Source organism: Marmota flaviventris, chromosome 2 (assembly GCF_047511675.1).
Source record: "Marmota flaviventris isolate mMarFla1 chromosome 2, mMarFla1.hap1, whole genome shotgun sequence".
Taxonomy (NCBI): Eukaryota; Metazoa; Chordata; class Mammalia; order Rodentia; family Sciuridae; genus Marmota; species Marmota flaviventris.
This window is the reverse complement of record NC_092499.1, coordinates 133,445,130-133,461,557: the sequence shown is the minus strand read 5'-3', so window position 1 is coordinate 133,461,557 and position 16,428 is coordinate 133,445,130. Positions and strand designations below refer to the sequence as shown.

The following is a 16,428-nucleotide window of genomic DNA, read 5'->3' as shown; positions in this document are numbered from 1 at the left end:
CCAATCAGTGCTTCTCCGGCCACCTTAACATTATATATGCATGATCAGCCTCTGGCTTCTCCCCTGCTCCCAGCGCCAGTTGCAGGCAGGCAATCCTGCTCCTGAGAAGGGGAGGACAGAGCAACTCTGCAGTTCCTGTTTAGAAACCTCCAGTTGCAACAGACCCTTGCCTGCCAGCTTCCTAGCTCCCTGGCTGACATCAGGGATCACAGGCAGCAGGTCTGTTCCCATGAAAGCCTCAAGGGCATCCCAGCGCTACAGAAGCATCAGGAGAAATGCCAGCCAGCACTACCTCTACCAGGAGTCCCTGCTGCTCAGGTGAGTAGGTCCCCTTCATCACCTGGGCAGAAGAGGCAGGTGTGTGAGAAAGGGATGCATGTTTGTGTCACCTAAGCCAGGGACAACAACTCTCTCGGTCGTGCTTGGTTCTTCAGAACAAACTCAGAAACTTATTCCTACAGGTTTCATACAACTAAGATGGCAACATGAGCCAAGGAAACAGGGAGAGATGGTTCTAAGCTGCTGGTTCTCGATGAGGGGATCAGACTCCCAAAACCTGTATCCCAGACTGGCTTTATTGCTGCCAGTTCCATAAATGTGCTTTGTCTTTGTTCTCTGTTTACTCAATCAGCAACGTTGAGAGAAAGCAGATAATACATCTGTCACAATAAATAAGGTGTCTCTTGGAAAAGGCTTCTGAATAGTTAGAAGTGGGTGGAAGCGCTATTTGAGTTTGTTAAATATTTATAATGAATATTTTGTTAAGTATTATGACCTCCACTTACTTTAGAGAAATTGGAGGAAATTCTCTATTGAGTAAGCAGAAACAATATGAATGAAAATAATAAAGAAAACATTTTCTAACAGTTACAGAAGAATCTTCATCTCCTGAAAAGATTGCATTAGGATTAGCATATCAATTATTACTGGAAATGAACCTCACTACACATCAAATATTGTTCTTCTAGAGAGTAACCATTTCCCTGACATGTTTTGCTCATATACACTCATTTAGCTAATTTCTTGTTCATAGAAAATGCTGCCTCTGTTATCTCAGGTTTAAAATAAATCAAAGTGGAAGGGCAGAGAAGGGTCTTTGGGTGACTGAAGTTTGACATTTATATATTTCATCTGCAGAATTGGGAGCTAAGGAGAAATCTCCAAAATTATTTCAATGATCCTATTAAAAAATTGTTTTGTCTACCAAAATTGCTGCTATTCAGGAATTGCATCATATAAATAAGTCTCCTCTTGCTTCCTTTTGTGTCTTCTGATGGTTTTTATCCTCATTATAATTATACATAATAGTGAGATTTATTATGACATATTTCTACATGCACATAAAATAATTTGATCAAGCTTATTCTCCAGTACCTCCTCTTTCCCTCCCCTCTTCTCTACCCTATTAGCTTTCTCTCCTCCATTGGTCTCCCTTCTATTTTTTCCAATATTATATTTCATCCTGAGAAATTTTTCTCTTTCACTGACCTCAGAAGTAATAGAATCTAAGAAATGTGTTTAAGTGGGCTGCTAACACTGCCAAATTCTCTCTCCACCTTCATGGATCCTTACACACACACTTCATACAGTTAACCCTGGGGCAGTCAGATGCTGAACTTTCCCCAGGAAAGATGATCTTCACTGGAAGCAATTCTACTAATCAGATTTCCTCCTTAATGCCCTGATCCATTCAGTAACTTGGATGACAGCTTTAATGCTGATGAAACAGGGGACAGCAATGATCCGGAACAAATCTTCCAGAATATACAGTTCCAGAAAGATCTCATGGCAAATATTCGCTGCAGGCCCTGGACCATGGGACAAAAGCTAAAAGCACTGAGGTAAGGTCCTCAACAGCAGTTACTAATTACTGTAAATATGCTTTCCAATAAGCCTCCAGTCCCTGCCCATGGAAACAAAGAGACAGATCCACATGAGAAAGGTGCCCTGGTGGCTCTTGACCTGACCCAGAGAAATCACAGAGGTGTCTGCCTGGTCCATATAGCTAGTGTATGTGTTGGGGGGAAGGGTGTCTATATGGTGTATATATATGTGTCATTTGTGTGTGTGTTGGTGGAAAGTTTTTGGTCTTCTACCTCTACTCCAACAGTAGGTTTTAATATTGTCTCCAAACTTATAGGAGACAGGTAAAAGTCAGAATGAAAAGAAATGTTCATTTTAGTTTCCTTGCTATTACTTCCTCTAGAGGGGAAATAATCTCCATGGGAAGCCAGATTATTATACTTAAGAGTCATTTTACAAAGTGTGTCTGTATAATAGTTAAGTGCTAAGGATTCAAAGACAGATTTCCTGAATTCAAATACTATCTGTCAATCTCTAGTCATTGGATATTGGGAACTTTTCTTAGTTTCTCCAAACATCAGTAAAGTTGAAGTGTTAACAAGGAATGAAATAATAAGAAATAATCCCAAAAATGTCAACTGCTAAGTTCTCAGAGTACTATTTAAAACTCAAAAGACCCTGGCTGCCCTCAGACCTATTGAACCAAACTGTGGGGGAAGGCCCTTGCGTTTTTGGCAGCCACCTCCTCCAACTCCTCTTTCTCTTGTTCTTCTCCTTTCTCCTTTCCTTTTCCACTTCTTCCTCTCCCTTCATCTTCCACTGCTAGAACTAGCGCTTTCACTCAGAACTAGAGCTTCTCACAGGATAGTCAATGCTCAACTGAGCTACACCTCTACCTTCCCTGGTATTTTAAACATGCATTCAAGTTGATTCTTGCACAAACTCAAGTTTGAGACCACTGACAGCAGTCCCTTGAAGGATTTACACTGTATCAGGTAGGCAGTAAGAGTGACTGATGACTGCTTATGCTGATGCCAGGGATCCTAGCAAGGGGAATTAGTAGGATGGCCTCCATCACCTATGCCAATGAGCTACTGTGAACTAGCAGAGCACCCTCGTACCAAAGCAGTCACCACCCTGGCCATCAGGCAACCACTGTGTGGACAGAACCCCACTGTCACACCTTGCTCTTTAATGCCATTTTCTAGATGCCAACCAGACATTCCTTTCTCTCCATACCTAACATCTATGGAGTTTACACTTTCCCATCAAATAAATCACTCTTTCCTTAGGATTCCATTCAACGCACTGTTCTTCCAGTTGGACTAACCTGCCCCTCAGGTGGCTGCAACAGTTAACTAGTCATCCATAGTTTTCACCCTGAGAAGGTTCCAATTAACTCTCCTTTTTCAGCTCTCATCATTTCTACTCTTGGAGGTAAGGATAGCCCTATGTTCACTTTTCAGCTCAGAAGACTGACACTCGGAGATGTTAAAAGACCAATCAACCTATGCATGGCTTCTGAGTGCTAGAATTAAGCTTTAAACAAGATTTTCTTCTGACATCAAGTTCAGGGTTCCATGGTATTGAAACAGGAATTTTATCAAAGTGATCATTGGGAGAAATTAATTTAAAAAATAAAAAGAGCATATGTTTCACTAAAACTTTAAAAAAAATCAATTAGAAATGATGACTAATTGTTACCTATATAATAGGAAACTAAGCTTTTTTAACCTTAAGGCCAGAACAGAGAAAAGTATTGCTTTATTGTCAAGGCACTTCAGAAACAAAAGATAAAACCAGGCCTTCCACCATGATGCTTGGCTGCATGACTCAGCAAGAGCTCCAAGCAGGCTACTGCCAGCCATGCATCAGCCAAAGGTAAGGCAGCTTGCCCTCTGAGCACTTCCATCTCTCATCCCCTGCCACACACATCTCCTTTCCATCACCTTAAGAAGCTACTGGAGCAACACCTCACTAATGGGACCTGCTGAGGCTTATCCCTGCACTTGAGTGGAAGTTACAAAAAGCACTGATCCCTGACTGCGTGAGAATTAAGGGTGCATCATCTAACACAGATAAAAAGCCACTGTCTCAGAGGACATGGCACACTCCTGTTTCCCCTGAAGGGAAATGAGTGGTCAGATGGCTGGGATCAACATAGTTCTATGACCCAGCCTAGGTCAGATCCACCCCTCCTTGCCACCTCTGCACCTGATCACCCTTCCCCCAAAAGAGAACATGCTATCCCACTCTTTCTCAGTCATTGTATAATTAGATCTTTCATCCTTTCTAAGTGACACACTCTTCCAGGACATTGACTATGCTTTATACATGTATTCTACTGCACTTGATCCAAAACAAGTATACAGAAAATGTTTGCAGGAAAAACATCATAAATAAATACACAAAATAAATTATTATTCAACTTGGATGGGTTCTCATCATCTAGATGTATTTAGCATGCAACTGTATTGAAGATGACCCCCAATATGGTCATGGTGTGGAGTAGGACATCAACCTCACCCTTATCTGCTCTTCTTATTTTGACCAGAATGAAGCCAGTCCCTTGGATCAGCTATGATAATGAGGACATTGCATTGAGAAGGCAGACGCCAAAACCCAGTACTCAGATTAGGTCATGTTTTGGAGAGTCACCTTGGATATGGAAAAGGGAGCTGGCTAGTTACATGTGTCTCCTAAGGGAGGACTCACAACTGGTGGGTGTTACTGGGAGGTTGTTGGAAGACACACAAAAGAACACCCCAATGAGTAAACTTGTCAAACTGGCAAACTGGCTGATTCTGAAGAACTAAGTTCTTTATCACTGAGTGCAATCAAGCAAAGGGTAGTTGACAGCCAGATAAGGAGGATCTCTGCATTGGAGTCACATATATCTAAGTTGCTTTGAGGGGAAATATTCAGTCTGTCCTACAGCACTAACATTTCTTTTCTAATCCTTTTGCTCATTTAATTGTGAACTTAAGCAGCTATTCCAAGGAATTCATTATGTTTTTATGACTCAAACATTTAAATTGAGAAATCACACCAGCTCAACAAAATGATCAATAATGTGTCAATAGTTTGATTGGAATGATTCAGGTTGCTCTTGGCTATCTAAACAGAACATTTTCCTCTCATTAACCAAACACCACCCTTTTCTTGAAGCCAGTTCTCTGAAGCCAGGTCTGATTATCACTTCTAAAGACTTGACTGAAAGAGAAAGGTTGATAGGTTGAAGAAGCCAAGATACTCCACCCTGCTACAGATTTCCAAAGCTAGTGATTCCCAGCCAAACTCCTGAATCAGAGAAGGACTTTAAGAAATTCAATTTAACTAATTTTGGCATGAATTCATCATTTTAGGTTAATTCATCTATTTAAGTTCTAAAGAAAAACAATTGGAAGGAGTTTTCTGGTTAACAAAAGTCAGGAAATGAAATATTAGTTTAACTCCACCCTCCCACAGCATCCTACCCTGCAGGTTTGGTATCCATTTCTATTACATCTTCACATATTTTTCAAAAACTGGGTGATAAAATTGTGCTCACTCTCATTTCCCTTTTCTCAGACGAGCAAAGGAGATTGTGCTGAAATTTGAAGGGAGGCTGACCAGGACCCGAGGCTACCAAGCAGCAGGTGCAGAGGTAAAGCACAGGCACATGGGCACAGCCATTCCTTCCTGGGGTCTCCAAGGCTAGGAAGCTGCACTTGCCATTGGACATAGGTTGTGTAGGGCAGGATGATGAGCCAGAAAATCTGAATTCCCCCAAATTCGTTTTAGTCCCAGATGCCATCACTTACTAATTGTGTGACCATGATAAGCTAAGATCATCAGGAAAAGATGACTTCCCTGTGAGAATAATCTAGTGTCCATTCTGACCTAACCCCATCCACACAGGTAGGTATTGTTTGTTGTGTCACTGTGTACAGTTGTATCACTGAATCCCTCGCAATGAGAGAGGCATATTCCAGCTCTCACTTTATAATATAGTGTGAAAGGTTTTGATTGTTATTTTCCCCAAGCAGTCCCAAGCAATCATTTAAACTAAACTTTAGTATACCTTAAAAATCATATGTTTATAAAGATATTTCATGTATCTTTTTAGAAAACAAAAAAAAAATCACTTCCATGGCCCCCACCCCTAATATAGTATATTTTTAAAAATTTCATATGTCAATCATTGCATAAATATGTCCTTTTCACCTCAGAGTAATTGTAACTTACACACATTTTTGTTTTGCTACTTTTTCCACTTAGTACTTTAAAGTTTACCTATGTTGCTTATGGTTCTTGTTAGACTTAACCGTTTTTAATGACTGTTTAATATTCCATCAGATAAGTGTATGTTAGTTTAATTAATCATTTGCCTGCTAGTAGACATTTAAATTGGTTCTACTTTTCATTATTATTAATAACTCTGCAAAGACCATCTTTGCATACAGTTTTTCCTCTTTTTAATTTTTTTTTTCTTAAGGGATCCCTGTAGAAAAGACTATAATCCCTTTTTTTTCGGCTCTTGGTAAATATTAAAAAATTATTTTCCAAAAGTCTTTTTCATAAATATTGTCTCACACAATGCAATAATTTATTGGTCTCATATGCATCAATGTTAAGTATTGCATTTTTAAAACGTTTATTTTAACAGAAAAATTGATAAATATACTCTCATTAAATTCTCTGAAACAACACAGTCTTAATAAAATTTAAATTAAAGATGATCATAAATTTACATGTCTGAAAAATTATATACAAAAGCTGCCCTGCTTTTGCAGATTTCATGTACTGAAATTCTCAAGCAATTTCACAAGCAAAGCCACTGATTGATTTCTACTGCTCCTTATACAAATGAGCCAGCAGCATCCCAAAGAAAGAGAATGACTTCCCCAGCAGCACAGAGTAAGAGAAATGAGGAAGTGGAGCTAGAACTCAGGTCTCTGGCTTGCCACACCTGAGTGTGTGTATGTGTATGTGTGTGTGTGTGTGTGTGTATACACACACACACATACACATACACAACATACATACATATATACATATTTGGGGGGTACCAAGGATTGAACTCAGAGCACTCTGCCACTGAGCCATGTCTCTAGCCCTATTTTGTATTTTATTTAGAGACAGGGTCTCAGTTACTTAGCATCTCGTTTTTGTTGAGGTCCTCCTGCCTCAGCCTCCTGAACCACTAAGATTACAGGCATGCACCTGGCTAGACTTTATATTTTAAAGCAGGACACAGACCCAAACATTTTCTAACCCCAGACTTCTTGCCAAAAGATGTCTGAGAGCTCCTGACTCTGAACACTATTGGGGACAGAGATCAGAAAACCTTGTTTTTGTTCTTTGTGCTTGAGGAGATAAGCCATACAAACCAAATAGAGGTAATGCAAGGTAGGGCATGATGAATGTTATAAGACAGACTAGGGAGTTTATAGACAGGACAAATTTATTTTTGGCTACAGAAAATCTGTGTGACAGCTTCATGGGAGTGGCCCTATTTGAGTTGGCTCTGGAATCATGAGCAGAAGATGAACAATTCCAGCTTCTGATAAAATTCAGATTTTCATTTCCAAGCAGCCGTCTGGCCTTAGCAGACACATCCAGAATGACATTATCATACATGTCTGTATCAGGACCGTGTGCTGTCTTACAGTTCAGAATGTGGTAATCACATTTGTAACCCTTCTTTGTGCAATGATATCATTTGCTTCCAACACAAACCCAGATTGTTTGTGTGTTAAAATGCACAACCTGCCAACTTTGTCCGAGAGCACAGCCAGTGTCAGGACACGTTTTACTTCATTCTTCATTGAGAAAAAAAAATTTTTTTTCAAACTTTTAACAATTGCATCTTAAATCCACAAGATAAATTTCTAGACCTTATTCCTGACAGCTTCAGCCTGGGAAAACTAACCCTGCTCAAGATACAAAACACATATTGGGTGTGGCTCATTTTCATAGTAGGCTCTAAACTCTTGGGCCTTAAACAGAAAAACAGGTGTGGTCACTTGGTGATTGTGTTAGCTGTATGGATTCCTGGTCCCCACTCCCGGAGCTACCTTAGGTCCATGGCAGGTTCAAGTGGTGCCTTTAGACATCATTCGAAGTCTGACCTTCGTCCCTGCATCAGGAATGCTATAAACAAGAGGAGCTACATCCTTAAAGAGTATGCACCTCAACCCAGACACCACAGCTTAGAGCCCAAAGCAGTTGTCCACTCATCTGGTCAGAAGCACAGAGAAAGACAAGAGTGCTACTTTGGTCCTAGAGCTGCTTAATGGCCTATGAAGCCATCATTAAATGTACCAAAGGGTATGTCTGGGAGTCCCTCCTCCAGCTAGGACCCTAGTGCTACAGGAAGTTCTCTAATCCTGCCGTCTCCTTTTTAGCTCTGGCGGAAATTTGCTCGTCTTGCCTGTAACTTTGTGGTCATCTTCATTCCCTGGGAAATGAGGATAAAGAAAATTGAAAGTAAGTAATTGCACCTGGAAAAGGGGTCAAGGATGCAGGATCAGTCATCAATCCACAGTCTAGGAATAGTCTGGTGTGTGCCAGTCCCCACAATGTGCAACTGGGGAGACTTGCATAGCAGGGCAAAGCAAGAAGACCTGGTCTGTCCCCAGCAAGACAGGAATAATCCCCATGCTTCTTTGCTACATTCCAAGATAGCTCTGTTTGTTCTCTCCCAGTTCACTGAATCAGACACATCAAACCCCAAAAGATGAAGTGAAAAACTCTGAGGATAAATAAGATGGTAATGTAGGGAATTGCAAAATACAAAAAAAAAAAAAAAAATCACATTTTTATAGAAATAGCTATGTTTAAAAAATATGCTTTAAAAGTAAATAAAATCATATTTAAACACACAATAATAACACAACACACATAGACCTCTATGAATAAAGTTGGCAATAATTCTGAGATAAAGAAAACTGTAATATTGGACTATAAAATATAAAAGTTCTATAAGGAGATATGAGAAGATTTAATATTAGGAAGATTATGAGTTCTAGCATTAATTTACAAGTTTAATGCAATTCCAGTAAAAGTCTCGATGTATTGCTTTAAGTATTTGACAAAATAATCACAAAACTTAAGGAAGAAAAACAATGAAGAGATCAATTAAACAAAAATTTGAAGGAAAAATACAAATGAAGTTGTGTGACCAAAATCTTAAAAATATGTCAGAAAGCTAAACAATCAAAACAGTATAGCATAGTGCAGGAATTATTTACTGACAAATCAAAGTAATAAGAAAAAAAATCAGAAGCAGAAATACAGACCTTTAGCATGTTATAATTATTATAGTCTAAATTACTCCATAAATATTGCTGGAATAGTTGATTCAATTGTCTTAAAGAGTAGGTTTAATTCCTTTATTTTATTTTTAATTTTTATTGTTGGTTGTTCAAAACATTACATAGTTCTTGACATATCATATTTCACACTTTGATTCAAGTGGGTTATGAACTCCCATTTTTACCCCGAATACAGATTGCAGAATCACATCGGCTACATATCCACTGATTTACATATTGCCATACTAGTGTCTGTTGTATTCTGCTGCCTTTCCTATCCTCTACTATCCCCCCTCCTCTCCCCTCCCCTCCCCTCCCCTTTTCTCTCTCTACCCCATCTACTGTAATTCATTTCTCCCCCTTGTTTTTTTTCCCTTTCCCCTCACTTCCTCTTGTTTGTAATTTTGTATAACCCTGAGGGTCTCCTTCCACTTCCATGCAATTTCCCTTCTCTCTCCCTTTCCCTCCCACCTCTCATCCCTGTTTAATGTTAATCTTCTTCTCATGCTCTTCCTCCATACTCTGTTCTTAGTTACTCTCCTTATATCAAAGAAGACATTTGGCATTTGTTTTTTAGGGATTGGCTAGCTTCACTTAGCATAATCTGCTCTAATACCATCCAATTCCCTGCAAATTCTATGATTTTGTCATTTTTTAATGCAGAGTAATACTCCATTGTGTATAAATGCCACATTTTTCTTTATCCATTCATCTATTGAAGGGCATCTAGGTTGGTTCCACAGTCCTGCTATTGTGAATTGTGCTGCTATGAACATCGATGTAGCAGTGAACCTGTAGTATGCTCTTTTTAGGTCTTTAGGGAATAGACCGAGAAGGGGAATAGCTGGGTCAAATGGTGGCTCCATTCCCAGCTTTCCAAGAAATCTCCATACTGCTTTCCAAATTGGCCGCACCAATTTGCAGTCCCACCAGCAATATACAAGTGTACCCTTTTCCCCACATCCTCGCCAGCACTTGTTGTTGTTTGACTTCATAATGGCTGCCAATCTTACTGGAGTGAGATGGTATCTTAAGGTGGTTTTGATTTGCATTTCTCTGCTAGAGATGTTGAGCATTTTTTCATGTACTTGTTGATTGATTGTATGTCCTCCTCTGAGAAGTGTCTGTTCAGGTCCTTGGCCCATTTGTTGATTGGGTTATTTGTTTTCTTATTGTTTAATTTTTTGAGTTCTTTGTATACTCTGGATATTAGGGCTCTATCTGAAGTGTGAGGAGTAAAGATTTGTTCCCAGGATGTAGGCTCCCTATTTACCTCTCTTATTGTTTCTTTTGCTGAGAAAAAAACTTTTTAGTTTGAGAAAGTCCCATTTGTTGATTCTAGTTATTAACTCTTGTGCTATGGGTATCCTATTGAGGAATTTGGAGCCCGACCCCACAGTATGTAGATCGTAGCCAACTTTTTCTTCTATCAGACACCGTGTCTCTGATTTGATATCAAGCTCCTTCATCCATTTTGAGTTAACTTTTGTGCATGGCGAGAGAAAGGGATTCAGTTTCATTTTGTTGCATATGGATTTCCAGTTTTCCTAGCACCATTTGTTGAAGATGCTATCCTTCCTCCATTGCATGCTTTTAGCCCCTTTATCAAATATAAGATAGTTGTAGTTTTGTGGATTGGTTTCTGTGTCTTCTATTCTGTACCATTGGTCCACCCGCCTGTTTTGGTACCAGTACCATGCTGTTTGTGTTACTATTGCTCTGTAGTATAGTCTGAAGTCTGGTATCGCTATACCACCTGATTCACACTTCCTGCTTAGAGTTGTTTTTGCTATTCTGGGTCTTTTATTTTTCCATATGAATTTCATGATTGCTTTCTCTATTTCTACAAGAAATGCCATTAGGATTTTGATTGGCATTGCATTAAACCTATAGAGAACTTTTGGTAATATTGCCATTTTGATGATGTTAGTTCTGCCTATCCATGAACAGGGTATATTTTTCCATCTTCTAAGATCTTCTTCTATTTCTCTCTTTAGGGTTCTGTAGTTTTCATTGTATAAGTCTTTCACCTCTTTTGTTAGTAGATTCCCAAGGTTTTTTTTTTTTTTTTTTAGGGTATTGTGAATGGATTGGTTGTCCTCATTTCCATTTCAGAGGATTTGTCACTGATATACAGGAATGCCTTTGATTTACGCGTGTTGATTTTATATCCTGCCACTTTGCTGAATTCATTTATTAGCTCTAATAGTTTCTTTGTAGACCCTTTTGGGTCTGCTAGGTATAGAATCATGTCACCTGCAAATAGTGATAATTTAAGTTCTTCTCTTCCTATTTTTATGCCTTTAATTTCTTTTGTCTGTCTAAATGCTCTGGCCAGTGTTTCGAGAACTATGTTGATCAGAAGTGGTGAGAGAGGGCATCCCTGTCTTGTTCCAGATTTTAGAGGGAATGCCTTCAATTTTTCTCCATTCAGAATGATGCTAGCCTGAGGCTTAGCATAGGTAGCTTTTACAATATTGAGGTATGTTCCTGTTATCCCTAGTTTTTCTAGAGTTTTGAACATGAAGGGATGCTGTACTTTGTCGAATGCTTTTTCTGCATCTATCGAGATGATCATATGGTTCTTATCTTTAAGTCTATTGATGTGGTGAATAACATTTATTGATTTCCGTATATTGAACCAGGCTTGCATCCCAGGGATGAATCCTACTTGATCATGGTGCACAATTTTTTTAATATGTTTTTGTATCCAATTCGCCAGAATTTTATTGAGGATTTTTGCATCTAGATTCATTAGAGATATTGGTCTGTAGTTTTCTTTCTTTGAAGTGTCTTTGTCTGGTTTAGGAATCAGGGTGATGTTGGCCTCGTAGAATGAATTTGGAAGTTCTCCCTCTTTCTCTATTTCCTGGAATAGCTTGAAAAGTATTGGTATTAGTTCTTTTTTAAAGGTTTTGTAAAACTCTGCTGTATACCCATCCGGTCCTGGGCTTTTCTTAGTTGGTAGTCTTTTGATGGCTTCTTCTATTTCCTCAATTGATATTTGTCTGTTTAGGTTGTCTATATCCTCCTGACTCAATCTGGGCAGATCATATGACTTAAGAAATTTATTGATGCCTTCACTATCTTCTATTTTATTGGAGTATAAGGATTCAAAATAATTTCTAATTATCTTCTGTATTTCTGAAGTGTCTGTTGTGATATTGCCTTTTTCATCCCGTATGCTAGTAATTTGAGTTCTCTCTCTTCTTCTCTTCATTAGCATGGCTAAGGGTCTGTCTATCTTATTTATTTTTTCAAAGAACCAACTTTTAATTTTGTCAATTTTTTCAATTGTTTCTTTTGTTTCAATTTCATTAATTTCAGCCCTGATTTTAATTATTTCTTGCCTTCTACTTCTTTTGCTGTTGTTTTGCTCTTCTTTTTCTAGGATTTTGAGATGAAGTATGAGATCATTTATTTGTTGGTTTTTTCTTTTTTTAAGGAATGAACTCCAGGCAATGAATTTACCTCTTAGAACTGCTTTCACTGTGTCCCATAGATTCTGATATGTTGTGTCTGTGTTTTCATTAATCTCTAAGAACTTTTTAATTTCCTCCTTGATGTCTTCTATAACCCATTGATCATTCAGTAACCTATTGTTCATTCTCCAAGTGATGCATGATTTTTCCTTCCTTCTTTTATCGTTGATTTCCAGTTTCATTCCATTATGATCAGATAAGATGCATGATATTATCTCTACTCCTTTATAATGTCTAAGAGTTGCCCTGTGACATAATATATGATCTATTTTTGAGAAGGATCCATGTGCTGCTGAGAAAAAAAAGTGTAACTGCTTGATGTTGGGTGATATATTCTATATATTTCAATTAAGTCTAGGTTATTAATTGTATTATTGAGTTCTATAGTTTCTTTATTCAACTTTTGCTTGGAAGATCTGTCCAGTGGTGAGAGAGGTGTGTTGAAGTCTCCCATGATTATTGTATGGTGGTCTATTAGACTCTTGAACTTGAGAAGAGTTTGTTTGATGAACATAGCTGCACCATTGTTTGGGGCATATATATTTATGATTGTTATGTCTTGTTGGTGTATGGTTCCCTTAAGCAGTATGTAGTGTCCCTCTTTATCCCTTTTGATTAACTTTGGCTTGAAATCTATTGTATTTGATATGAGTATGGACACTCCTGCTTGTTTCCGAAGTCCATATGAGTGATATGATTTTTCCCAACCTTTCACCTTCAGTCTATGTATGTCTTTTCCTATCAAATGCGTCTCCTGTAGGCAGCATATTGTTGGATCTTTTTTTTTTAATCCATTCTACTAGCCTGTGTCTCTCAATTGGTGAGTTTAAGCCATTAACATTTAGGGTTATTATTGAGATATGGATTGTTCTTCCAGCCATATTTGTTTATTTATGTTACTTAACATGGTTTGTTTTTCCTCTTTGATTATTTTTTCCTTTACTGTACTACCTCCCACTGTTGGTTTTCATTGTTATCTTCCATTTCCTCTTCCTGTAATGTTTTGCCGAGGATGTTTTGAAGAGATGGTTTTCTAGCTGCAAATTCTTTTAACTTTTGTTTATCATGGAAGGTTTTAATTTCATCTTCCATCCTGAAGCTTAATTTCGCTGGATACACAATTCTTGGTTGGAACCCATTTTCTTTCAGCGTTTGAAATATGTTGTTCCAGGATCTTCTAGCTTTCAGAGTCTGTGTTGAGAGATCAGCTGTTATCCTGATTGGTTTACCCCTAAATGTAATCTGCTTCCTTTCTCTTGAAGCTTTTAAAATTCTCTCCTTATTCTGTATGTTGGGTATCTTCATTATAATGTGTCTAGGTGTGGATCTCTTATGATTTTGCACATTCGGCGTCCTGTAGGCTTCTAGGATTTGGGATTCTGTCTCATTCTTCAAGTCTGGGAAGTTTTCTCATATTATTTCGTTGAACAGATTGCTCATTCCTTTGGTTTTGACCTCTATACCTTCCTGTATCCCAGTGACTCTTAAGTTTGGTCTCTTTATGTTATCCCATATTTCTTGGATGTTCTGCTCATGGTTTCTTAACAGTCTCACTGAGCTGTCTATGTTCTTTTCCAGTTGAAATACTTTGTCTTCATTGTCTGATGTTCTATCTTCTAAGTGTTCTACTCTGCTGGTAGTATTCTCATTTGAGTTTTTAAGTTGGTTTATTGCTTCCTGCATTTCTAGGATTTCTGTTTGTTTGTTTTTTATAACCTCTATCTCCCTATATAGTTGATCTTTTGCTTCTTGGATTTGTTTATGTAATTAATTGTCAAAATGATCTTTCATTGTCTGATTTTGCTGTCTAATGTCTTCCTTGAGACTCCAGATCATCTGAAGCATGTAAATCCTGAATTCTTTATCTGACATTCCATCTGCTACAGCTATTACCTCTTCTAAAGTTGAGTTGAACTGCATTGCTTGTGGTCCTTTCTTTCCTTGTCTTTTCATACTGCTCACATTTCTTTCTGCTTGGTGAAACTGTTGTGTTATTGAATTTTCCCCCTATATATTTATATTGCTCTTGTATAGTTGCAAAGTCTCCCTTGCAGGGGCGGGCAGCAGCTGTGCTCCTCCTCCAATTGGGGTGATCTGTCTATCACGCTGGCGGGTTCCTGGGCCTATTCTCCAGGTTGCAGGTCTGCCTACCTTGCAGGCGCAGGCAGTGGCTGTGCCCCTCCTTCAATTGGGGTGATCTTTCAACTAGGCCAGCGGGCTGTTGGGCCCCTTCTCCGGGACACGTGCTCTGCCTACCTTGTGGGCATCAGTTGGGCCCTTCCTCCAATTGGGGTGATGTGTCCACCATGCTGGCGACCCGCTGGGCCTGCTCCACCGGTCGGTCGCAGGTCTGCCTACCTTGAAGGCATGGGCGGAGTAATTCCTTTATTTTAAAATTGTATTGTATATTTAAACATCCAATTGGAAATCATGAAAGAGTCAAAATATCAGTGATGTGATCCCAGAATGGAGACCCATCTAATTTGTTTTAAATATTTATTTTTTTAGTTGTAATTGGACACAATACCTTCACTTATTTATTTTTATGTGGTGCTGAGGATTGAACCTAGGGCCCCGCATGTGCTAGGCAAGCGCTCTACCAATAAGCCACAACCCCAACCCCCCCATCTAATTTTAAGAGTGAGGAAATTATCAAGGAAGATACTGTTATATTTAATGGCATAGAAAAGAAATGTTATATATAGGGGCTGGGCTGTAGTTCAGTGGCAGAGCACTTGCCTAGCAAGTGTGAGACACTGGATTCGATCTTCAGCACCACATAAAAATAAATATAATAAAGGTATTATGTCCATCTACAACTAAAAAAATATTTTTAAAAGAAATGTTATATATATAAAAATAAATCTAGGGCTGGGGTTGTGGCTCAGTGGTAGAGTGCTCACCTAGAATGGGTGAGGCCCTGGGTTCGATCCTCAGCACCACATAAAAATATATAAATAAAGGTATTGTGTCCAACTACAACTAAAAAAAAAATATTTTTAAAAAATAAATAAATCTAAAGTTAGATTTAAAAATATGGAAAAATATTTTTAATGTTTAAATGGAATCAAGCAATTTCTTACTTTTTAAAGTGAGATATATTCGCAAAAAATTTTTACAAATTTGCAAAATGAAATTTTCAAAGAATTCCCATGAATCCTTCACTTGGTTTTCTCAATTGTAAACATCTAACAAATTGGTTTTTATTTTGAAATTTAGCCAAAAGGACCCTTAGAAAAATACTTGGAATTCTCCAAAGGACCTCAAATAGAAGAGAAATATATCAAATTCTCAAAAGATGCTCACACTTTTTAACATACATTTGTTATTGTAAATTTGATAGAGCATTTTAGATGAATATGTCATTAGGGAAATTATTATTTTTGGTAAACTAGGGATTTCTTTTTCTTCATATAAAACTAGTAGATATTCATGGTCATCTTGACCGATCTAAGTAACCATTTGGCGGAATGCTCTTATGTGCACAGTATAGCATTTTTTTTTTTTTACTCTATACCCTGAGGATGTCAGGAAAAGTTAATGTTGCTTTATGAAGATTTCTTGCACCGTGAGGATTGAGCATAAAAGGACTATATTGTCTTACCTTTCTCTAGGTCATTTTGGATCAGGCGTGGCCTCCTATTTCATATTCTTGAGATGGTTATTTGGAATTAATATTGTGCTCACAATAATGACAGGTGCTTTTATTGTCGTCCCAGAGGTAAGAACTATTTCAGAAGAGAAAACAGTACCATTGTTTAAAAGGGGAATGTTACAACAGTATAAAATGACCTCTCTTATTACTCTTGTGGGAAGGATAATGCATGTGTGACAAATCTTTTCTA

At 38.2% G+C, this 16,428-nt stretch overlaps 1 protein-coding gene across 1 annotated transcript in view; it reads left to right on the top strand.

The window, feature by feature from the left end:
- Positions 1-229: 229 nt before the first annotated feature.
- Tmc3 (transmembrane channel like 3) overlaps positions 230-16,428 on the top strand; it is a 41,115-nt gene continuing 24,916 nt past the window's right edge. Inside the window, exons 1-5 of the mRNA XM_027920265.3 lie at positions 230-318; positions 1,695-1,841; positions 5,374-5,449; positions 8,193-8,274; positions 16,198-16,304. Coding sequence (XP_027776066.2) covers positions 230-318; positions 1,695-1,841; positions 5,374-5,449; positions 8,193-8,274; positions 16,198-16,304 — 501 coding nt within the window. The remainder of the gene's footprint in view (positions 319-1,694; positions 1,842-5,373; positions 5,450-8,192; positions 8,275-16,197; positions 16,305-16,428) is intronic.